The sequence below is a fragment of the Apis florea genome, unplaced genomic scaffold, assembly GCF_048593485.1.
Source record: "Apis florea isolate Af1SG1 unplaced genomic scaffold, ASM4859348v1 contig_3081_pilon, whole genome shotgun sequence".
Classification (NCBI taxonomy): Eukaryota; Metazoa; Arthropoda; class Insecta; order Hymenoptera; family Apidae; genus Apis; species Apis florea.
Window position 1 is genome coordinate 5,320,860 of NW_028256703.1, and position 23,865 is coordinate 5,344,724.

General features: G+C 50.8%; 1 protein-coding gene across 11 annotated transcripts in view; it reads left to right on the top strand.

Moving 5' to 3' along the window:
• Lar (tyrosine-protein phosphatase Lar) overlaps positions 1 to 23,865 on the top strand; it is a 204,905-nt gene that overhangs the window by 130,479 nt on the left and 50,561 nt on the right. For 7 of the 11 annotated variants that reach the window (XM_086909097.1, XM_086909103.1, XM_086909096.1 and 4 more), the window contains exons 4-6: positions 3,118 to 3,156; positions 9,314 to 9,445; positions 10,052 to 10,210. In XM_086909097.1, coding sequence (XP_086765223.1) covers positions 3,118 to 3,156; positions 9,314 to 9,445; positions 10,052 to 10,210 — 330 coding nt within the window. The remainder of the gene's footprint in view (positions 1 to 3,117; positions 3,157 to 9,313; positions 9,446 to 10,051; positions 10,211 to 23,865) is intronic. The other 4 variants (XM_086909099.1, XM_086909101.1, XM_086909104.1 and 1 more) reach the window with 1 other exon arrangement.

A 23,865-nucleotide genomic window follows, 5' to 3' on the forward strand; every position in this document is an offset into this window, starting at 1 on the left:
GCTTCCACCGCGGCGCGCTGATGGCAGAGGAGGCGCGACGGAAGTGGTCGCGTGGCATATCTTACATATCGCGCGTCCACCAATCGAATCGATCCCCCCCAAATATCGATCTTGTTCAATCGATCGCGGCGAGAAGGAGTTGTCGGAGAAATTGCGCGATTCCGAAAACCGAGAGAAATTGGAAATCCACGAAATCGTATCAACGAGCGTTTCTAGAGCGTTTCATAGGGCGATTTAACGATTCGCGACGACCGTCGTGGAACTGGACGCGTCATGGAAACCGAGCAACGCGCTAATTAGCGCGGCACGGTGACCAACGATCGTTTTAATCGCGCGCTTCCTATCGCTCGAAACGAGTTTCTCCAACGAGTTATCGCGCCGAGTATCTCGAGGTCTTTAACGCGTGGTGAGCGTCGTGGTGAACGACGGGGTGGTGGTAGAATCGGCCTAGCTCGACTACTATGTCGATAAAGTTACTACCACGCGGCTTTAGCTTTAGTTCCACGCTTTCCATTGTCCGAACCAACGAGATTCCGATTCGCTACGCGTAAAACTCCAACTATCTTACGTAAGCAACGATTCATCCCTCGTTTCCTTATACGATCCTGCATTCTTCGTCATTGACCTTTATCGCTCTCTCTCTCTCTCTCTCTCCCCTTTTGTCTTTATCGAGCCACGTAGTAGCCGCGTTCCCATGCGGTGCAAAGGAGCGGTTTTCGACCCCTTCCTCCACCGTCTTCCACCACCTCCTCCTCCTCCTTCCGATTCTCGACAGGTCGAACGAGCCTTGGCCCAGAGCCAGCGTATTCATTCCAGAAACTAGCCCCCGATCTAAGGGGCCAATTATTTAATCAATTCCACCCTCTTAGCGGCCGGTATAGACACCGCATAGGCTATTCGGAGCTGGCTTCGAACGACGACAGTGGCGGGCGTGGACAATTGAAATCTCTCTGAAACCCTTGCCTTTCGAGACGACTCCGATCCCAATCGGAGGAGTCGGTCACACTGCCGAGCTATGCGTCCATTGTATCCCACAATGGGGGCACGATTTTGGAGGATGAGGCCAATTTTAGGCCGAGAAGAACTTTCGTCCCGCGGAAACGAAACTCGCAAAACTTCTCCCTCCATTTCGTCCAATCTCCGCGGCAAAATAAGATTATCCCCTTATTACGGCGTATTATCGTTGCATCGATCGTTCGAGATTGCGAAGAAAGCACGGGTATTCGGCTCGAATCGGTTCGACACCGCAAAGTCACGAATTTCGTAGAGATAGGTAGATAGCTCGTGTCTCTACCGACCACGCCAACGTCGTAGATCACGATTCCCCGGAGAGGGAGAGAGAGGGAGAGAGAGAGACCCATCCTCTTGACCGCGTCCATCCGCAATCGTACGTCCCAACGTTCGAACGTTAAACGTGATTTCGAACTCACGGCCGCCGATTCCGCAAAATTAATCCGGGTCGAAGCCATCGATTCCCCCTCCTTCCTTCCCCGCCCCGTTTATTTTCCACCCACCGACCACCTCGGAAATTTAATCGAACTCGTTTCTTTCCGTGAACGAAACGCGCGCGCGTGTGCCCCATCTCTTTTCATTTTTCCTCGAGTCGTTCGCTCGCTCGCTCGCTCGCCTTACCGCGCGTACACGCGTGTATCCTCGACGATTCGGATCGATGAGCGAAGAATCGAGCGAAACGGACGGAGCGGTGATAAAAATTACACGGGGCCAACCCCCTCCCCCCCTCTTTTATCCGGCACATGCGCCGATCGATCCCTCGCGCGTTTTCCCAAACTTTTATTTACGCTCGGCTCGAGAGCCCCGTTAATTATTGCCACGAATACCCCGACGAATCGTAACCTAGCCGCGCGTTACCAGTTTCTCGTGAATTATTCCGTGTCGTTGGAAACGAGCTGACTGTCTGGCTTGTCCGATCCTTCTTTCTCTCTCTCTCTCTCTCCTCCTTCCACCGTTTCCATTAAATACGTATATAAGCGCGTACGTTTATTTCGAGAATTCTCATCGATTACGCGTCGTTTAACCAGGCGTTGATCGATCGATCCGGAAGGAATTTCGAATCGATCGATGCGAAAGGAGAAATTGAAAGAAAGGGGGGAGAAAAAAATTGGCGGATCGCATCGCGCGACGTGGCGACGCGCTCGGCTATTTCGATGAAAAATAAATAGACGAGAGATAAGTGGGAGATAGGTTGCGGCGCGCGAAAGTAGCCCGCGTCCGGGATCGTGATCGCGATACGAATCTCTCCCTCCCTTCGCCGCGCTCCTACCTACTCGATCCAAGTACGCGTGTATGTAGGTCAGCTATGCGCGGATCGCTAACTACGATGCCGACTACGTGCTTTCGCGGTAATCACGCCCGACCCATTTAAATATATTTCGCGATCTCGAGTCGATCGGGGATCCTCCTCAGAAGAAATTTTCGATCGGACGAGTTGCTCGCAAACTGGAATAGAGAAGAAATTGGGAAAAGGAAGAAAATCCAGGTCGAGGAAAAGAAAAAAATAGCGTATCCCGCGATCTCTCCTCTTTCAAGGGGATGACGAGAACGAGCCTTCTCTCAGAGAGATAAAGCAGCAAACATCGATATCGACGCGCGTTATTACGCGTTACGACGCGAGAGGAAGAAGTGATCTCGTCGCGGCGAAGTATAGGGAAAGTCAAAGCGGAGCGACAAAGCGTGACCGAACGATAAATATTTAAGGAGAAAAGAACGGCGAGATTTCGAGGCGACCAACGATCGTTCAAACTCGTTTTACGAGCTCGCGTGCGCGCGCCTACGATTCGTTCACGGTTTCGCGCTCATACGAGAGCTCGCTTTCCAGCTTGCTGCCTCGAGAACCGCCAACCGCCGTCCCTTTTTTCACTTAGGCAGCGCGGTAACGCGCTCTCTAGACGCGGCGCGGTGAGAATCGATGTTGCCGTCGTTTCTCTAAATTAAATAGAAAAAGGGGGGCGGGGGAGAGGAAAAAAAGAAAAAGAAAGAAAGGAATAATCGCAGTACTCGTAAATAGTGGACGAACGGGACGCTTCGAGGAGGTCCACGAAGCGTTCTCCGCGATACACGATCGCGACGACACGATTGGACTCAACGAGCTTGTTTCAGGAAACATCAGCGACTCGCAGTACATCACATACATGACAAGTAAGTACGAAGAGCGGCGCAAAGTGGGCGCGTTGCAAGTTTATCTTCCGCTCGAGGACGCAAATTGCAATCGCGTAACTTTGCGGTAAATATATATATATATGTGTGTGTGTGTGTGTGTGTGTGTGTGTGTGGTGAGTGTGTCGAAGATTGAAAGAAGGAAAAGGAAGAGAAAGGAGAGAAAGAAAGAAAGAGAGGTTTGGACGACGTCTGAAGAAGTTTGTTTCGCGTGGCGTCCCTTGAACCGTGTTTCCACGCGTTTCAAGAGGGTCGTTAGAGTCGCGCGTGGAACCGGCGCGAATCGGCCTGTTTTCAAGGGCCGGTACTCGATTTCGCTCGGATGACCACCGCCGCCGCCGGCCATCTAAATTTCAAATCCGCTAATGCGTATTTTTGCACCGGGTCCGAGCCTCTTATCGGGGGGAGGAGGCTTCTACCGCTGCGCCACCGCTTTGAATTTCAAATTTTCGCGCGCGCGACCCGTGTCGAGCGTGGCACGGACCAACCTTCCAATGTTTCTGCCCGCTTATGCGATGTCGTTTGTTTCGCCCCCTCCCTCCCTTTGCTTCTCCATCTACCCTCCCTCCCGATCTCCACGATATCTACCGGATTTTATTTATGGCGGCACCGACTACGTATCGGAATTGATTCCGTGATTTATTCGCGAACCGACCGATTCTCTTCGACCGGCCGCCGCTCTGGATATCGTCCAGAGAGAACGAGAGAGAGAGAGAGAGAGAGAGAGAGACTCGAAATCGAATTTTAGAAAGACAGGTTTTTCTTTCGAATCTCTCTCTCTCTCTCTCTCTCTCTCGTTTCTCTCCGTGACCCGAGTCGAGCCTCTTAACGAGCGAGAACGAGCGATAAATTTTGCTCGCGCGTGTATCGATTCGGCCGTGAAACTAGCACGCGCGCATTAAGGTCGCGAAAACTGTCGTCGCCTCTTCCTTCCCCCCTCCCCCCCCTCCCGCCCCGCTCGTATAATTTGTACAACGATAGCGGGGGAAGGAGCACCGTTCTCTCGAGTCAGTCACCGTTTAACGAGGGGGTATAACTTGGACTTTATCTCGGCGTAATTTTCTCCCCTACGTCTCTCGCCGCCGCGGTTTTTACCGATCTTCTTCCGACGAGGTGCACTCGGCGGGGACTCGGTCGGCTAATTGCGCCGACGACCAGACGATTGCGAAAGTTGCGAACCGTGAACAAGAAAGTCGCCACCGACGGCTAATTGAAGCGCGATTAACCGCGTTCAAACGTCGACTGCTGATTAGAGCTGTGATATCCGGTGGCGGCGATACCTTTCTAATCCTGTTCCCCGTGTCTTTCGCTCCTCGTCGTCTCTCCTAATAGCGGTAGTAGTAGTAGTTTCCTCCACTCGTTCTCCTCGCCTCGTATATACAACAGTTGGCGCGAATTCCGTGGTGGTGGGATGCAAAATCGGGTCGATACCCCGGTTTAAAAATAAACTCTCCGCTCTCGGGAGAATTTAATTTTTCAAGTATCCCCGGCAGACCAAATACGGGTCGCGAGCCGTACACCGTATTAAACTTTTGCGTTCTTCTCCGTTTCGTAAATGCTCTTTTAAATGGGTCTGAAAGCGCTATTAGCGTTAAAAGCCAGTTACGAGGCATAGCGGCGCGGTACCGTTCGACCGGACTAAGCCGCTTCTCCCCGCTCAAAACGAGATACGAAAGTGCTCTCTGTGGAGGAGTTGCTACGTGTCTCTTGCCCTCCCCCCTCCCCCCTCCCCCCAGCCTCCTCTCTCCCTCTCTCGAAATAAAGAATTTCAAAGGCGCGAATCTAAAAGGCGGATAAGGATGAGGCGTTCAAAATTCCCTCGATCGTCGAGTCTCGATCGTATCGATTTTCCCTTCCCCCCCCCTCCCCCTCTGCTTTGTTTTCGAATCGTTCGGATGATCGGTGGAGCGTGGCCGGGCCAAATTTACCCTCGAAGGAAGATATCTCGAAGACGACGGGGAGGGCAGAGGCGAAGCTACTTATTTAGAATATTGCCGGCATACATTTGCATAAATTTAGCGCAGGTCCTACCGGGCGTTCCTCCTCGCCTCGCTCCGTTATAGATCCGTGGAGACCCTCTTAAGTGGCGGGGAAAGATAGACCCGAATTCGACGGAGAGAGAGAGAGAGAGAGAGAGAAGGGAGTAACGTTGGGGCGGAGGGAGGGGAAAGGTATCGAGTCGGCGGCGAAGAAAAAGTGGCGCGAGTCGGATTGATGGAGGGAGCGTGTCGCGCGCGATGCGAATGATCGGCGGCGCGGTCGGATTTTGGGGGCCGTCGGCGGCTACGCATACATATTCAAATTGAATTACACGCCCTACCAGACGCGTTGATTCGAAATCGTTCGGCGGCCCCGATCTCTGGTCGAGGGAACGAGAGGCCGCACGCCGAAACCCTATTGTCCCCGAATCCCGACTTTCCACGCTAATGGGAAATTCCCGGCCCAGAAGAGAAGTTGGTTAAAACGCGATCGCTTTGCATATATCCTCGCATATATCGACCGATGTCGACTACGTCTCTCGTCTCGATCGCGTATGCGTTTGCGATCTTGCGCGCGAGAACCCGCGAGGAAGGAAAAACCCCTGTGGGGAGGGAATTTGTTATCACGTCAAGCAAAAAGAGGGAGAGAAAAGGGATAATCCGCGGCCGACAAATCGCCGTCACCGCCCTCCAAGATGTCTTTGCGCGCGCGAGAACTTGGTGTAGTGGTGGTGCAGGCGCGATGACGGGAACGGATCGGACAAACCGGATCGTCCGACGGAATCCTCTTTTTTTTTTTAATTCGGCAACTTTTTCCGCTTTTGCGAGCGCTCTGCATCCTCGAAATTCGTGGATCGAACGCGGCCCCACTCGTCCCCCACTCGCTTCGATCCCGAATCGAGATCTTGAAATTTCGAGGTGTGCAATTTCGGTTTTGTTGGCGCGCATCGCGACGCCTCTCGAGAAATCTCGCGTCCGTTGTTTTCGGGAATTATCGGTTAACTGGTTTCGATCGGGACGGGGGAGGGGTATTAAAAGTTTCATCGGTCGGTTTTCACCGGAGAATTTCACCCGGTTGACCCGGCTATTTCTAAAAAGGAGAAAGAAAACGGGGTCGATTTATTTCGGGAGCCTCGAATTAAAACGAACCGGGAATATCTTTCTTCCACGTTTCTTGGTAATCGGGTTCTCGAAACGTACGCGTACGAGATGAATCGATTTCGAGAGAGAGAGAGAGAGAGAGAGAGAGAGATTAACGCGCGTGTAACGAAAAGTATCACGTTTTGGAAAAGATCGAGGAACGATATGGCGAGCGATAATAATACTTAAATACGGTGGCCAATGACGATCCTCCTTCTCTCTCTCTCTCTCTCTCTCTCTCTCTCTTCGTGCCACGTAAATTCAATTTCACGGTTGGGCGGAGAACGGCGGAAAATTTTCATTATTTAATCCACGCGGGATTCTATTCTCCATTGTTGGCGCATTGTACTCCCTCCCTCCCCCCCTCCGTACAAACGAGTAGAAAACGCGGTGGAGAAGGTTTCCGGGAAGCTGCCGGACTCGTTGATACGCGAACGCCGTTCCAGCGGATAGTGGTAGAGGGGTTGAAAACCCATTTAAATTAATATTTGCCCTGCTCCCGACCGAGAGGTCTCGATCGCGCCACCGACCCGCTCGATATTCCGCCTCGAATTTCGATACGGTAAAATGCGAATAAGGTTGCCGCGCGATTATTTGCGATAAACCCGCGCGTAATGTTGCAGCCGCGCCCCACGACCCTCCTTTCCTCCCCCGCGCCCGTCATCGTTCGTCCACGACGATCGCAATCCACCCGTTCCCGCATAAACCGTACCTACCCCTGTTTACAATCGATGCCATCGACACCCCTCCCGCCTCCTCCGCGCGCGTTTTCGACCTCCGCTCCGCTCAGAAATCTCTCCTCTCGCGAGATGTTGCCGAAAAAGATAAAAAAAAAAAAAAAGAAAGAAAGAAAGAAAAAGAAGAAGAAAAAGGATCGATTTCGTAACGCGTAGACGGGTAACGCGCGTAATTTTATTCAAATCTTATGCAGATTGCACCGTTATCGGCTACTTTTTCAATTACGTCGCGGCAGGCTATAAAGCGTAATAGAGGCGAGTTGTGCTCCGCGCGAGCGCAAACTTTTTCTCACCGCTCTCGCCCACCCTCGGTTTCGCCTCGCCGCGCCGAGATCCTGCCAAACCGGTATAAACTTTAAGCACGAGATACGGCTTTCCACCCGTTTTTTTTCTTTTTCTTTTTCTCTCTTTTTTCACGCGGACCCTCGCGATCCTTCGTTATTACCAACGACTTTCGCCTCGCCTCGCCTCCATTCGCCCACCTTTGCGCGCGCGCCTCTGCTTTTTTTCGTCTCGCGTTCTCGCCGTTCCCGCGTCGATATCGAAAGCGTTCGCTAGGAATTCCGCACTTTTGCGCCACTCTTTCGCAAAGAGTCGATCGTGAAGGGATCGTCGAATAGGCGCGACGCGGCGGTTTCGTGGATAAAGCTGCGTACCTTTTACTTGCGTCGTGGGAAGGAAGGAAAGGTTGGAGGCGAAATTAGGACGAAATCGTGAAATTGGCGGCGGTTCGATCGATGGACGGGCGAAAGCGACTCGAATATTTAAAAGTCCCTCCCATGCCTGGATTGCGCTCGATTAATGCACCAGTTTCGAACTATTTCGTTATGATAATCGTCACGTGTCCGGCCACAATGCGACCCGACCCGATACCAATAATCTCGGAACGAGCGATTCGATCAAAAATTATCGATGGTTCGCCGATGGAATAATATTTACCTTAAATTGCATCCCGCGCGCGCCACCCGCCCACCTTTCATAGGTGGAGGGACCCGATAGATTAACGCGTTCGCCGTTGCGCCAATTCTCCGCTCGACGCCCGTCCTTTCCCGCGATAATCTTCCATTTTCCCATCGCCGCAATTTTTCCTCTCTCCACCCAAGCTGCGCGCGTTTCGTTTCGTTTCGTTTCGATTCCATTCCGTTCGATCGCGAGATCGAGAAAGGACGATCGATCGCCGAAATCGAACCTACCACGACTGCCGAAAACATCCGTTATTTTCTCGTCCCGCGCGTGGACGACGAAGGAGAGAACGAAGAGAGAGAAAAAGGAGACGAGCCCGCACCGCAATTTGTTTTCGACCGGAGATTCAGATGGCGATCGGAAGATGGAAAAAGTCGGAGCCGTCTCGTCTCGGGATCCATGGAAGAGTGGCCATAAACGGTCCGTGCGATCGCAAAGTTTCGAGACCAATTTAATACTCGGGTCGGTAGGTAGTCTCGCTCCGAATCTCACGCCTCTTGCTCGCCACTTCGTTTCCAGTGGGACGAAGTTGCACGAGGAGGAGGAGGAGGAGGAGACGAAGGAAGTCTAGGACCGTCCATCTACCATCTCGTTTACCGACGTCGCGGTTTACGCGGGACGAAAAAAAAAAAAAAAGAAAAGAAAAAGACAGAGCCAAATTTCAAATTTTCCCGTTCGTCCACTCCTCAAAAATTCCACGATGTTCCGCGCGTGTTTCCCGTACGACACGCGACGCGTTCGCGCTATTTGTCCCCCTCGATTTCAACGTTACTCCATTTCCCGCGATAGCAAATTTCGTTTATCGAGTTTACACGAGTTTCCATTCTATCGAATCTACGAATGCTCGTGACAACGTGTTTTTTTTTTTTTTTTCCCCTCCCCTCTTCTCCCCCGTCTCTTTTTTTCTCTCATACATATTTCCCAATTTTTTTTTCCTCCCTCCCCGTTTTGCTCGCATGTTTTTTTTCCTCTCTCTCTCTCTCTTTTTTTTTTTTTTTTTTTTTTTAATCCAATAACACGAAAAGTTTGAACGAAAAGTTTGCTCTGACACGGAGAATTTTGCTCTCTCTTTTCCGACCGATCGGAAAACGCGCGCGCCTACGATCCTCGCATAATTCGCTCGATCTAGCCTATGATCGGCGATGATTCTTTCGTAAACGTTGCTCTTCGACGACGACGACGAGGAGAAGGAGGAGGAACCTCTCTCTCTCTCTCTCTCTCTCTGTTCCCAGGCTCGTTAACTCGAGGCGCAACCGTGGGTATCGAAAGGGAATTCTCTCGAGTTGTAATCAAAGGTTTCCCTTGATCTTGTGCTCGCAGGTCCACCGACGATCCTGGTGAGGCCACAATCGCAGCAGGTGAAGGCAGGCGGGATAGCGAGCTTCTACTGCACAGCGGAGGGAGCGCCACCGCCTCAGATTCACTGGCGTAAAAACGGAAAGAGAGTTTCACGTAAGTTTTCGCGATTCGCGCTTTTTCGATCCGAAACTGTATGTATATATATATATATATACACGAGGAGAACGAGGAGAGAAATCGTATCGGCCGTTTTTCCACTCCTCCTCCCTCTTTTTTTCTTCTTCCTTCTCGTTTCACGATCTTTGCTCTTCCGATATCTCGCTTCCGCGACTACTTTACGACCGGCAGTCGAATCGCGTTCAAATGTCTTTTCTTCTCGACTAAATTTCACGCTCGCTCGACCCGGAAGCGGGCGCCGGCTGTCGCCAGCCGACGCGCTTCGTTATACCGTTATAGGCTGTGCGATCTATCCACGGTCGGCGAACACACAGCCCGAGATTGCCGAATCTTGGTCGTCGTATCGTTCCGCTTCTTTCGAGCGGAAAGCATCCGACTGTCCGACGGTTCACGGCTCTCGATACACGTATCGTTTCGCGTTTGGAGACGAAATTGGAAGCGAGAGGAGGAGGAGGAGAAGAAGAAGAGGTATCGCGCTCGACGATTCTTCTTCGATTTCGAAGGTTCGAAAATCGGTAATCGACCCAGCGCGAACGGGAGCTATATACGATATACAACATATGATTTTTGATCTCTCCGTAGAATCTCAGTCACGGTATCTGGTACACAACTACGAGAACGGAGCATTGCTGCGGATCGAGCCTGTGAGGCCGGTTCGAGACAACACGATGTACGAGTGCCTAGCCGAGAATGGAGTCGGCGACGCCGTGTCAGCGGAGGCGCAGCTCAGAGTCTACGAAGGTACGTGCCCTTTTTTCTCTCTCTCTCTCTCTCTTTTTCTCACCGCCTTAAACCTTAACGATTATTCGGGCGAAACTTGGAGACGATGGAGCCCGCTTCGGTTCTGGTATTCTGGTAGCTGCGGTGGAAATTTAATATTTAACGAAAGTGGGATGGTTGGGAACAGGTGGCGCTGGTGCTGGCGCCACGCACGATCGGCCAAAGGTTTCTCTCAACAACGCGGTGGAGAGAAGTTTGGTGGACGAGCGAGGGAGAGGAGGCGGATCGCGGCGGAAAAAGATGATCGAAATCGCGAGAGAAGCGTTGTGTAACGAGCCAAATTCCGTCGAAATTAAACCGAGTCTTTCTTCGTTCGCGACTCGGTCCACCGGCGCGATCTACCCTCTCTTTCTATTTATACGGAAGAGCGAACAGCTTAATGGCGCCCGGTTCGGCGACCAGGCGGAAGGCGACGTAATAGAAGGAAAAAAAACCCGCACCTGGAAAGCTTACCCTTTTCCGGCAAGAATCTCTTAAACTTTCGCGAAACGCCTTAATTGGCTTGGCCAGCTTTTTAATTCGATTCCAACTTCGCCTCGCGGATATTTTTACTCGCAGTTTCTCGTATTCTTCTCGCGAAAAAGAGTAAAAAGAAGAGAAGGGAAAAGAACCACCCTCCTTTCCGAGAAGTCGTTCTCTCTCTCTCTCTTCCCCTACCATTCCTACCAACGCGATCCCGTTCTCCCTCTCTCGTCCTTTGCGTCATCCCTCGCAAAAGAAAGAAAAAAAAAAAAAAAAAAAAGGAAAGAAAAAGTCCTTTTCTTTCTCGAGAAACAGACACGAATTCTTCTTCTCCTTCGTTCCTCCCCTGCTTGTTCGTAAATTACAAGATATTCCGATTCCGTAATTCGTTTCAATTAATCTCTCGGTAAAATCGGTCGATCACTTATCGATCGAGCGTAACTTTTCTCTTCCCTTCTCTGTTCTCGCTATCCGGAAGGAAGGCAATTTTCATCGCGCGAATTCTCTCACGATTTACACGGCGTTTGGACTCGTGTGGACAAAGTTGGCCAAAGATGTTTCTCCTCTCCGCTCGACTCGACGCGGCGGTTGGTGTTCGCTCGCCATTTTTCGTTTATTCGCCATCCCTGTTTCTACTTTACCGAGCGGAAAGTCGGGAAAAGTTGGGGATTTTGGTAGACGGGAGAGTGTTCCGGGGCGGGCAAATGGAGTCTCAGCCGTGTAACGAGCTCGCTCGAATATTTAGGCATCCGACAGAATGTTGGCCATACGCGGTTCGTTATCGAACGCATCGCCGCGATAAATGCCCGCGAACTCGTATTAAAGCCGCATTCGGCTAATGCGATTACTCGAAGCAGTAATATAGCAATAATGCAACAACGTAACATCGGTAAATGCGGTTAAAATTACACGGGCGAAGCTAGCGAAGCAATCGATAATCGTTTCTGCCCGCACTTTGTCCACCTGTAATTACCTCGGCCGCCCACCTTTGTCTACTGCGATGATACCCAATTATTCCGCCGATTTTTCTCTTCTTTTCAACGCGATACGAGGTGGAAAATTATCGAGGACGGCGCGAAACTCGGCGCGGGAGAAACGATAGAATCGTTGGACGATAAGAATTCTTGCTCGAATTCTCCTCCTTTAGGAAGGAGAGATGTCGACTCGTCGTCGTCCGCGTTGGATCTTTTTATTAATTTCCTTCGATTCCTCGGAGGGAAAGAATCGAGGCGAAAGTCGTAGTAACCGCGGATAGATTCGAGAGATAGGGGGATCATTTGAGGTTCGCTTACGTATTATTCCAATTACGGGGGGATTAATCCACAGTTTCCAACTGTCCTGAAACGGTTATCGGAAATCTCGTTTATCTCTCCATTTGGGAAAAACGTCGTTCGACGTGTCTGGATGGGTATAACGGCTGCGAGTTGCTTTCGAGCGCTTAGGAATAAATTTTCGATCGAAAGTTAGAGTAGAAGGGGGGAGGGAAGGATACCCTCCATAAAGGGTATACGGCGCGTCCCCGTCGTGGCATTAGCCTAATTTCCAGTTCCACCGCGGCAGGTGGAAATTAAATTTGCACAAGGGCTAAGTGGCATCTTCGGTTCCCGTTGCCTCGCCAACTATCCACGGCCCGAGTTGACGAGTTCGTCGCCGTCTCTCCCCGAATTCCCACGAAATGATTCTTTCGCCCGCCGTGAAATCGTCGCAACCGTCGTCCATCCCTCCCCGTCGAATCAAATTTCGTTCGATCGCCGTTACTTGCTCCTCCTTTCCGATGCATATCGAAGGATATTTAAATATTATCGGATATATATAAATATATATGGAAGCGAGGAAAAAGCTGGATGGAGGGAAGAAGAGAGGGAAAAATTGGTTGGAGCCGCGATTATATCGCGATCCTAATTAGCGTTTAACCTGTTTCCTGAGCTGGGATTCCCTCCGGCGAGCGGTAAACCACCGTCGGCGATAGGAAGAAATTCTTGCACGTCTAACGAACCAGCTCGGAGGCGCGGAACGGTCAATATTGACTCTTTTCGAAGTAAAAGAATCACCGACCAACAGGATTTCCAGCCTTCGAACGAGAGAACTCCTTTCGTTTGTCCCTGGGGGACGTTTTATTTCCCGGTCTCTTCCACCGGTTGCTTCTTCCTTCTTCCCCCCTCCCCCCTGCCCCCCACCCCCCTTCTTCCCTCCGTTCGATTCCGTAGCTCCGAACGGTGCATCGACGCGAAATCCGAGAATCGAGACGGGAATCTTATTTCGCTCGAGAAATTCGTTAACGCAAAACTAACTGACCGTTGCGTTTCGCCGGATAACGGCTGCCCGTCTCTCTCTCTGTCTTCCTGAAAATGGATATCGCCGCAATTTAACGATCGATATTAATTCTTCCCCTTACTTTTCTTCCCCCTCCCCTTCGAAACCCGAGCCGAATCTCGCGCGAAATTTGCGACGAGAAAAGACGTAAGTAGGAGAGTACTCGTGTAAAAAGCGTTGGAAGGGAATCCTTGTTCACGATTCTCATCCACGTGTTGGGCGAATCGGAACGAGAACGAGAGAAGAAGAGCGAACGCGTTCGTTTCTTCTCGGACCGGAAGGAGGGATATTTCATCCGAGGCGAGGAAAAAGCGGGGTCCGGCTTTAATTAAGGGATTAATCGGCGCGTAAATTGGCTGCGAGTTTTCGGCCAAACTCTGGCTTTTTTCCCCCCTCCCTCCTCGGGGTGGAAAGGATGATCGGCGACCATACCGTAGCCAACTATTCAAGCAATCAAACTTTCTCGCGGCCACGTTACAAGTTTCGGATCCTGAAACTCCTCCTCCTCCTCCTCCTCGCTCTTCGATCCCCGTCCCGTCTTTTTCCATTCGTCCCACGACGATTTCCAGTTCGTTTTCGACCAACCTGTAGCTTCTCGAACGAATTGGCCGTGTACACGACGTGTACGATAAGGCGATCGACCGATTGGAAGGAAAAGCGACGGTGGACGAACACGGTATCCGCCTCGAGGAATTGCGCTTGGACGCAATCCCCTCCCCCGATAATAGAAGAAAACGATAAAAGGGAAGGGAGGAGGAGGAGAAGAAGAGCGCGTCGAATCGAACAGGGTTTCAGGGTTATCGCGGAATAACGCGGCATTTAACAATGGATGGCAGAAGGAGGGAAAGGAGGAGGGGGGGGGGGAGGTTATCGCGCGGACGTATATAGGAGGCGAGAGATGAAAAGGAGGACGGAGAGGAGAATTCTTTGGGAAACTAGTGGGACGGCACGCGCGCGGCGTCTCTTATCCGAGATTCGACGATATTCGCCCCACGATTTTCTCCATTCAACCCGCTAACCAAACTCCCTTCGCATCCGAACAAACCATTTTCCGCAACGTTTTCGCGGAGTGGTTTCACGATTTCACGCTCCGTTTCGCCCGATTCGTCCATCTCTCCTTCCTGTCCAACCACGTTCCTTCCCGCACCTTCGCCGTCCTTTCGCTTCTCCTTCCACTCTCCTCCCATCCACGTTTACGAAAAACATCCCGTTTTCGGTTTCTCGATCGAACGGGGATCGCCCGACTTTTTGGAACTCGTGCAAGAAATCGAGGAATCGAAATAAAGATGCCGGAGAAAGGGCAAGCTGCTACCACTCCTCTTTCGTTTCGTTTCGACGAGTGTTTGCGCATGTCGTCGCATCCGTTTCCAGTCCGAACACGCAACACCCGGATAAATGTGAAATTCCATCGACGAAACACGGGCCCTCTCTCTCCCTCTCTCTCTCTCTCTCGAGGGGAACGAAGGAAGGAAGGAAGAAACCGCGCGACACCGGTGGTGGCTTTGCAGGGACGGGAAAAATCCCCTGGTTTACCAAGAATCGAGCGATCGAGCTTCAACACCGTGGAAAACGAGAGAGAGAGAGAGAGAGAGAGAATCTCGACACCGCGTTCCATCGCGCGATCGATATATATTTCGATTCGAGACGTATCGTTTAATTGCCCCCGCATCTATTTTCGTCCGTATAGGCGTGTTGGAAATATAATTCGCGGCATCGGATGTAAATTAATTACGGCGGCTCGCTCGCTCTGCATTCGAGAGGGAGCATTTTGGAATCGCAGACGCGTGTCGAATGCCATTCCCAATTTCGAGGTCTATAGTCGTCGTCCTAGCGCGGCCGAAATATCTGCGACGAGCGAGAAACGCTTTGATCCGAGGATCTGGAGGATCTGGGGAGAGGTCGATTCGATTTAAAAAAAAAAAAAAAAAATGGGGGAGCGGGAGAAAGATGGCGAGAAAGACGGCGTAGAAGAAAGGGAGGAAAGGGGCGAAATTCGAGCGGAGCTAATTCGGCGGGCGCGTGTTTCGTCATGCTCGCCAACTCGATTTAGCTCGTAGATTGAATCACGCGGACCGAAAAGAACGAATACTAATTTCTTTACGAGACGAGTCGAGAGATTCGTCGAGAGAAATCCCTCTTTCTCCGCGAGACGTCGCCTCTTCTTATTTTTTCCTCTCTCCCCCCCCCCTCCCCCCCCCCTCCCCTCATCTCTTTCGCCTTCCAATCGTCCCTTCGACCCTACTACGAAACTACCACTACTACTACTACTACTACCTATCGGCCAATTTCTTTTTCTTCTTCCTCCCCATACCTCCCGTCCAACCCGGAGGCTAAGGGTCCAAATTGTTTTTTCTCTTTCTCTCCCTCCTACAATTACCAACAACGAAACGCTCTCGAGTTTTCCCCCTTTTTCTCCGCGGATAAAAGTTGCAACGAGGAGAACGCAACCTTTCCGGATGACTCGTTAAGAACAAACTTTTCTCCTCCTCCCTTCGCGAACCGAATAACGACTATCGTCGTTCGCGTAATACTAATTATCATTCGTCGATCGCGCCATATCGAGACGTATAAAAAAAAGATTCGGAAGGGAATCGAGAAAAATCGATCGATCGATATATCGTCTCGCCTACTTGGATATATATATATATATATACCTGGTGATATATCACCACGCGGTAAGTGGACAAACGCTCCCTCCCTCCCTTTTCCTTTTTCACGAAGAGAAGTCTCTTCCTCCTCCTTTCCTCCTCGCTGGAGAGACCTTGCCAACAATACGCGTAATAGAATTGTTTCGTCCAAGCTTCTCGAGTTACGGCGACGCGATGAAAAAAAAAAAAAAAAAAAAAAAAACAGGAGAAAAAATATAGAAACGGTTTGAAAGCCGGCCGTTACCTTTCTTCTTTCCTCGGTTTGTTTCTTCCCTCGTTTACCGTCGCTCGCCACGCGACGCTCGAAAAAATAACGTAAATTACCGCGTGCCCCGCGATGCGAAGAAAAAACGAGGGGGAGGGGGAGGGGGAAACACGAGAAGAAAAGCGGGGCGCGTGGAAAAGGATAATGGGGGCGAAAGTCGGCGTTCGACCCGCTGGATTTTCCGAGGGACAAACGTGGCGGAAATTCGAGACGGATGCGGCGAAATTTGTGCACGCTTGTTAACGTAATAAAGAGCGCCGCAACTTTTTTTCGAATCCTCTTCTTCGAATCGATCTCTTCCTCCTCTTCCTCCCATCGGTCGCTTCCGACTTTACGTCTCTCCCTCCCCCCTCCCTCTGTCCCCGAACGCGAACGCGAGGGTAAAACGTAAGTGGTGGCGGATACACGTAGCCGTGCAAACGTGATTACGGGCCGACGACTGAAAATCGCAGGAAATGAAAAGAGGGGAGGAGGAGGAGGAGGAGGAGGAGGAAAAGTCTGGCAGATATGGCGGCCACGGAAAACGTTCGCAATTTAAATCAAAGGTAGAGAGCGCCGCGTCGGAAACGGGTGCACAGCCGGCGGACGTTACGCGGTAATAACGGCTATCAGTCAGTGAAATGACGCTCATCATATTTTCATTAGAATAATGGTCGAACGATGAAAGAGGCGGAGAGACGGTGCGCCGTGTGGAAAACGCGCGCGGATCCGGCCCGGAACAGGAAATCAAAGAACGAGCCCCGGAAACCGCCAAAGGTTCGCCAAACAAAACGAAGGGGAGAGAAAAAAAGAAAAAAAATCGCTCGCTCGTATTCGACAAAATATTCGTCAAGCAGTCCTCTGGTAAAATTGTCGGATCTTTGATTCCAACCTCTGCGTCTCTTTTCTTTTTTTTTTTTTTTTTTTCTTTTTTTTTTCCCCTCGTTCTCTCAGAGGTACAGCGAAAAAGTCGAACGATAAGGTGGGTACTTAGGGAAATATAGAATCGATTCGCGCGCGACATCCCGAAAATCTCTCCTCTCTCGTAATGATCCCTCGAAAAAGCAAAAATCCTCCCCTTCGACCTGCGTCGGTACGAAGGGTGGATCCGGATGGCACCGGGTGGCCGCCTATATATACATATATATATATAAAAGTCGGTCGAAGGGACGAGGAGGAGGTCGATCGAGCAGGGTCGAGAAAGTTGGAGGATGGCGGCGGTCCGAGGCTACTTAATATGACCGATAGAAGCCTCGGCAAGCTATCAAAGTATACCGTCCGGCCATCCCCCTCCTCGGGGAAGGGAGTTGGATGCTGGCTCAGCCATATTAGTTATCGTTTCGAAACGACACCGGTTCACGAGCGGCTATTGGCCGGCTATTTCCCCCGGCGTTATCGCGGAGAATCAAAGCCGAGCCGTGGTTGTGGAAATCGGGCATCGATGGGTCCATTGAATTTTTACGACCTCGTTCTCGCGTCGCGTATCTGCTGGCATCCGAGAAGAAGGATCTTGCCGGCCGTTTCAAATACACGAACCGATCGGACGAGCAGCACCGACGTGGGGAATTATTCGAAACGCGGCGTCGAGCGTTTTATTCGCGGGGATCCGACCAAAGATCCCGGAAAATCCGGGCAATGCTTGGAGCGGCGTCAGTTGCGGCGCATACGCCGCTCCCTCCCCCCCCCCTCCCTTTCTTCATGTTTATATGCAGCGGCTACGCTGGACCGGATTCCCCCGACCGGTAATAAATAGTTGCCGGCTCCGACACGGGTTTTCAACTTAAGTCCGACGATCCACGACAAAATCGTCTTTTATTCGCGTCTTCCGCCCGCAGCAAATATCGTCTTCCGCTTTTCCACGAGTCTTCTTCGATCCGAGAGGGATGGGAAGAAGGGGGAGGGGGAGTGGATGGAGCGCGGCGTGTTACGACTTTGCCTACGTGCCTATCGTATACGTACGTATACGTGTGCTAGGAAAGAAAGCAGAGGCGGAGAGAGAGAGAGATCGATAGAAAGATATTGCCACTTGGAAATGTAATGCGGGGCGAGCAAATGCGCTTGACCCGAAAAAACTCGGCAGCATATCGGATGGTTGAAGAGGCTCGACAAAATCGAAAAGATGAAAAGTAAGTAGGAGTAAGTAAGAGACGGTTAAGACGAAAAGAGGGGAAGAGATTAGTTTCGAATATAACCGGGAATATAAACGCGCCAAAGTGCCTCTCTCTCTCTCTCTCTCTCTTTTTCTTTCTCCCTCATCCAAAACTTTCTTCCGCCTCTCTTCTCGGGACAAAAAAATAACTCGCGCTCGATAACTCTCGTTAACCTCCTCCTCCTCCTCCTCTCCTCCCCGATCGCCGAATCGAACCGAATGCCCCGAAAATTCTATCTATCTCGAACGAGAATGGAGACGAAACGGTTGGAACAACGGAAGGAAAAAGAAGTATCCGGATCGAATCGACGGATAATCTTCCCTCGAATCGGGATTAAAATCACTATCGTAGACGTATTTTTTTTTTTTTTTTTTTTTTCGCTCGAACCGTCCGTCACGGCGATCGAAAGCAAAAGGTTTTGAGGGAGGGAGGGAGGGGAAAAAAGATTCGGCTTCCTCTCGCCGCGTATCGCCACGTTTGCGCGATCACGAGCACGATCGTTAATTCGGATCACGGCGAACCGTCTCGGTCGCGAGAATTCCGCGTAAAATCTCGCTCGCTATATATTAACTAATTATAATCCAAAAGGGAGGAAGGTAAGAGGAGGAGGAGGAGGAAGAAGAAGAAGAACAGAGGTGGGGGAGATCCGAGTTTGGACGGTCGCTTCTCGCTACGTTAATTGGACAAGTCTATGACTTCTAATTGGCTCTTCTCTCCCGCGCTTTTCCTTTCTTCCTTTTCGCCTCGTCTTTCAACCCAATCCCTTTTACCTACCACCTTCTCGCCAACTGTACAGGGAGAAAAATTTTTTCCTCCTTTCTTTCTTTCTTTCTTTCTTTCTTTCTTTCTTCTTTTCTTAAAATAAAGAAGAAGAAGAAGAAGAAGAAGAAAAGAACGCGAGTCGATCGAGCTCTCTTTTCTTACGAAAAAAAAAAAAAAAAAGAAAAAGAAGAAGAGAATCGCGATTCTCGGGGCGATGAAACGCGATTCTCTCTTTCTCTCCTGTTCCTATTAGAAAGAGGACACGCGAGAAATGGAGGATACAACAGTGGCCGGGTAGGAGGATGTGTGGGAAAACACAGACGAGTTGACGAGTTGAATGGGCATTGAGGAGAGGTGGTGGTTGTTGGGTCGCGGTGCTACTGAATGCTGTACACGGTGGTCGTACAATGGGTGGAAGCCGCCGGTGGCTTTCTACAATACCGTTGGAAATGGCCACGCGATAAATTCCTGCAACTTTTATCGAATAGAAGGGCTAACAGGCCGAGAGAATATTGTGAAAGTTCTGTCTGCTGCGCCGCTCGCTGTTGCTGCGCCGCCGACTCTCCCGCTTCTCCCTCCTCCTCCTCCTCCTTCTCCATCGAAAACGCTCCCCGTCTCAACGCGTCCACTTTGTTCGCCCGTTTCTTTTCAAAAAAGAACGTTACACTCTCGTCGTGTCGATCCTTGTATCGTTTCCACCGTATTCGTCGTCCACCGATTCGCGATAATCTTAAGGCAACGAGGCGCACGGAACGTTCCTTTTTTTTTTTTTTTTTTTTTTTTTCTTTTCTTTCCCCTTTCGAATCCGACAAAGGGAAATATGACGGGGAAAGGAGGGAGGGAGGGAGGGAGAGAGAGAGAAGATGGATGGAAATAAATGGGAGATCGGTGGTGGAGGGTCGGTCGGGATCGAGGCATCTAAATAAGTAGCTCCGGTTGGAAGTAACGGAGGCGGAAACATCCTCCGAAAACCGTTCGTAGCCCGCATCCGAAAGATGCGGGTAGTTCTCTGGCAATTATACTAATGGAGATTGGGCGGCTGTCGGAGGAGGATCCCGGCGAGGAGGAACCGAATCGCGTGGATCGAAGACGAAAAGGCATCTACGGGAGAAAAAGAGGAGGAGGAGGAGGAAGAAGAAGAAGAAGAAGAAGAAGAAGAAGAAGAAGACGATCTGGAAGAAACGAGATCGGAATAAGAGGAGAAAATAAGTAAGTGTGTAAGAAAGAAGGGAGAGGGAGGGAGGGAGGGAGTAACGGCGAAAACGAAGCGGATGGAAGCAGTTGAAAGAGCAAAGAAGGAAGGTTTGTACGTCGAGTGAAAAGTGAGCAACGTTTGAAGAGGAGAAACCTTCTGGTTATCCGGAGAGAAAGGAAGGGATAGCCAGACGAGGCGGATCAACGGATGGTAGTGGGTAGTTGGTTGTGCACCGTCGAAAATAAGAAGAGTAGTAATGAATGAGGCTGGCTGTGTGTAGGAAGGGACGACCAGGGACGAGAGAAAGAGAGAACCACTCGAGTATATAAGAAGAGCAGCGGGAGGAAAGAATTCCAACCAATGAAAGCTGCCGAAAAGTACTTCTTTATACGAGAACTGCGTTCAAACGAAAAAGTATATATTTATATATACATATATTCGCGGTTATTCACCGGTGTGTTGCATAACCATATATATATATATATATTTACGTGGTTTCGCCGGCGACTTCGATCGCAAGTTTCGCGCCTCGTTGAAGAATAACGCGTTATCTTCTATGAGAAACGCTTCTATCGAGTGAATAGTTTAGGACGAGGATGTCGAAACGTTATCCGAGTGACACAGGTGAAGGAATTAATTTATTACCGCGTTCCGACGAAACAACGAGCAGAGAGAAGGAGAAACTCGGGTTTTGGATGGGTAACACGGTCACGGTACGTTGAACCATTAAGCGAGGTTACCATCGATCGCATAATACGAGACGTCTGCGAATTTGATCGGTCGTATCCGAGTCAAATTTCTGTAATCAGCTCAAATGATTGCAGCCCGCTTTATACCTCGCCGGTGCTCCAACCTCGAGCCGAGTTGCAACGTAACCGTCACGATACCACCGACCGCAATCGAGAGTAAATATTTGAACGCTAATTGAACCATACTACCGTGTAACGCGGTCGCGCGTTGAATGCTTGTTGAACGGTTCCACGATCACGTGGTGGATAAACGATAAACGGCGGCGATAATACGACGACGCGCGTTCTTCAACACCTCTTCTTCCTCTTCTTCTTCTTCTCCTCATCCGAAAGATGAAAGATCGGCAACGGCGATGCCCTGCTCGCGCTCGTCCCAAAATCGCGAGATGGAACGTCGAAGGCGGCCGCTTGTAAATCCTTCGCGCGTGTATGCGTAATCGTTAATGAGCTGGAACGAGGCGGCTACGCGCCGTATAGATTGGACGGGACGTGTTTACGCGCGGAATCCGCTCCATTGGGACAACCTCCGTCCCCTTCTATACGTATATATTTGTATATATATGTGTCGATCGAACGTACAAACCGAGTTTGGACAAGCAGCGTCGCGATCGTGTTGCATCCGATTAAAACCGTTCCTTCCTCTAAGAATCGGAGGAACCGGGAGGAGTATCGACGAGAGAGAGAGAGAGAGAGAGTAGTTTGACGTTTGAAATTAATTAGCAACAATTCTCGACGAGAAGTCGGGGAAACGGAGGAACGGCGAAGATCCGTGGCAAACCGTCGCGAGTCGACGACCGTTTCCCAGTTACTCTCGTTGTCGTCGTTGCGGTGCTCACGCTAGATTAACAGTTAATTGGCGAAACGGGTGAGAAGGAGAGGCATCGCGTTTGATTTCCCGCGGAGCCGGGACACGAAGCATCCGTACGGATATTGTAACGATGCCTCGCCAACTCGGCGGATGCCTCGCGTAGCTGCGAGATCATCGCGCTTCGCCGTGTTTTCGCTTCCGCCCCCCACCACCACCGCCATCGTCGCCAGATGCAATTACACGGAACGTGATTAAAATTGCTACGCAAGGAGAGAAGAGAGAGAGATGAAATCTCGATATGGAAGGTCGATCGGTGGATGGTCCGCGACGTTATCCATCCAGTAGAGTAGAGTTGGCCTCGTAAGATTTTCGCGAAACTCGGCCACGATCTCGTCGTCCTTTGTGCGCCGGTAATATTTAATATCCGTCGCAATTAAATTCGTCCGCTGCTACGTAATACGGCCTTGATGGAATCGGTGGCGAAGTCGCGGCGTCCTTTTCCTTTCTCTCTCTCTCTCTCTCTCTCTCTCCGTCTTTCCCGTTCTTTGTGCCGTTACTCCCCAACGGGAGAATTTGTTAATAACGTTTCGTCGCTCGGATAAAGGAGGAACGATGGCAATGCGAAGGTGAGAATATAATTGCGAACGACCGACTTGCGATCGACTTGTATCGTTGAAATCGTACTCTATATATATATATTTATGGTAGGAGAGAAGGACTCGAGGACAGCCGGGCCGTAAATATAATGACAGACAGGTTGGAAGAACAAATTCACGCGTAAGCCTCGTCCTCCCTCGCGTGGTTGACTGTGTCGAAGGGCGAGAGAGAGAGAAAGAGAGGAAGAAGGGTCGAGAGGTTCTCGAGAGTAGTCGAGGTTAGTGGCGAAGGTGTGCCATCGAAAGACGTCTCTCTCTTTCTCTCGGTGAGAGGTAGACACACACACGTGGGAGGTTTCACGAGTTGCAGCAGCGGCACCGGTTATACGGGTGTGGGTAACGGTGGGCGAGCGCTCGCATCCTGGCATAGACAGCGAAGCACGCTCTTATATTTTATGCACCAGTTTATAGAGATATATCGGCCGTCTAGCGCGACGGCATAAGTCAAAACCTACTTTACCTAATGGCCTCCTGGCGACCTCTCCTCCTTCGCCTATTTGCTTCTCTACGACCAGCCGAGTAAACGCCGTTCGTGAAAGCTTGCTCGCTCGCTCGCATGCTGCGAGAAGCTGGCTGCCCCTTCCGACCTCCCCTCCCTCACTTCGCCTTACGACCAAAGCTTCCCTCCGCTGTATTCCATCAAAATTGCATTTCCAATTGTAAACTTTACCATCCGGGACACCACCTATCACCTTCGTTCCTTTTCTTCTTCTTCTTCTTGTTCCCCTTGCCTCCTTCGTTCCGATTTAAACCAAATCGACGGATCTTTTTTTCCCCGGTTCATGGAGTTGGCGTAGTTAGAAGTAGAAGGGAAAACTCGACGACGATGAAAAATAGTTTCAACCGGAAGGTACGTTTACAGGGAGGAAACGCGATCCATCCTCGTGCCACGACTCGATCGACTTCGAATCCCCGAGTAAGTAACTACCCGAGCCCCTCTTCTCCTCCATCCTTTGTTTTCGTTTCGCGCTGAAAAGTTGGCGAAACGATGCGAGCAAGGTGGAGATCGAACGAAACCTGTGTGCAGGGAGGGAAGGCGTAGAGGCGCGTATTTATAGCGGCGTGCGCTTAAACACGCGTACACGGTCGATATATTCAGCCTCTCCGGAACACGGATGGAAGGAGGAGGGGTTCGGTGAAGGGAATCGGAGCAAGGAAGAGGGAATACGCGGTGACACGGAGCTAACTTGGCGAAACAACGCGGCGCGGAACCAAACAGAGTTCCCACGTACACCGATTCACGGCTGTCTGTGCGGATCACGCGCGTACACTCGACATAATTGCACTGCCGCGATTAATAATTAGACGCGCAATTGGGCGTCAACTGAAATCCGTACGCGTACCGGTGATTCGATTTATCGGCCCGATGTACCGTGCCGTGTCTCGCCGCGCGCCAAGTATCGATTTCTCTTCACGGGGCTATGCACGTAAGCGCGGCCGCGAAACAAAGACGTTTTTCGCTATCGAAAATGAAGCGACGATTCGCGTCTATCCGTGGAACGAAGAGGAGGAGGGGGGTGGCCGATTCCATCGTCAGGATTTCGACCTCCGCCGGAGTTAACCGATTCAGCGTCGAATAATTTGCTAATCGGATTAGCAGCGTTGGATGAAAATTACAAATAGGTGGAG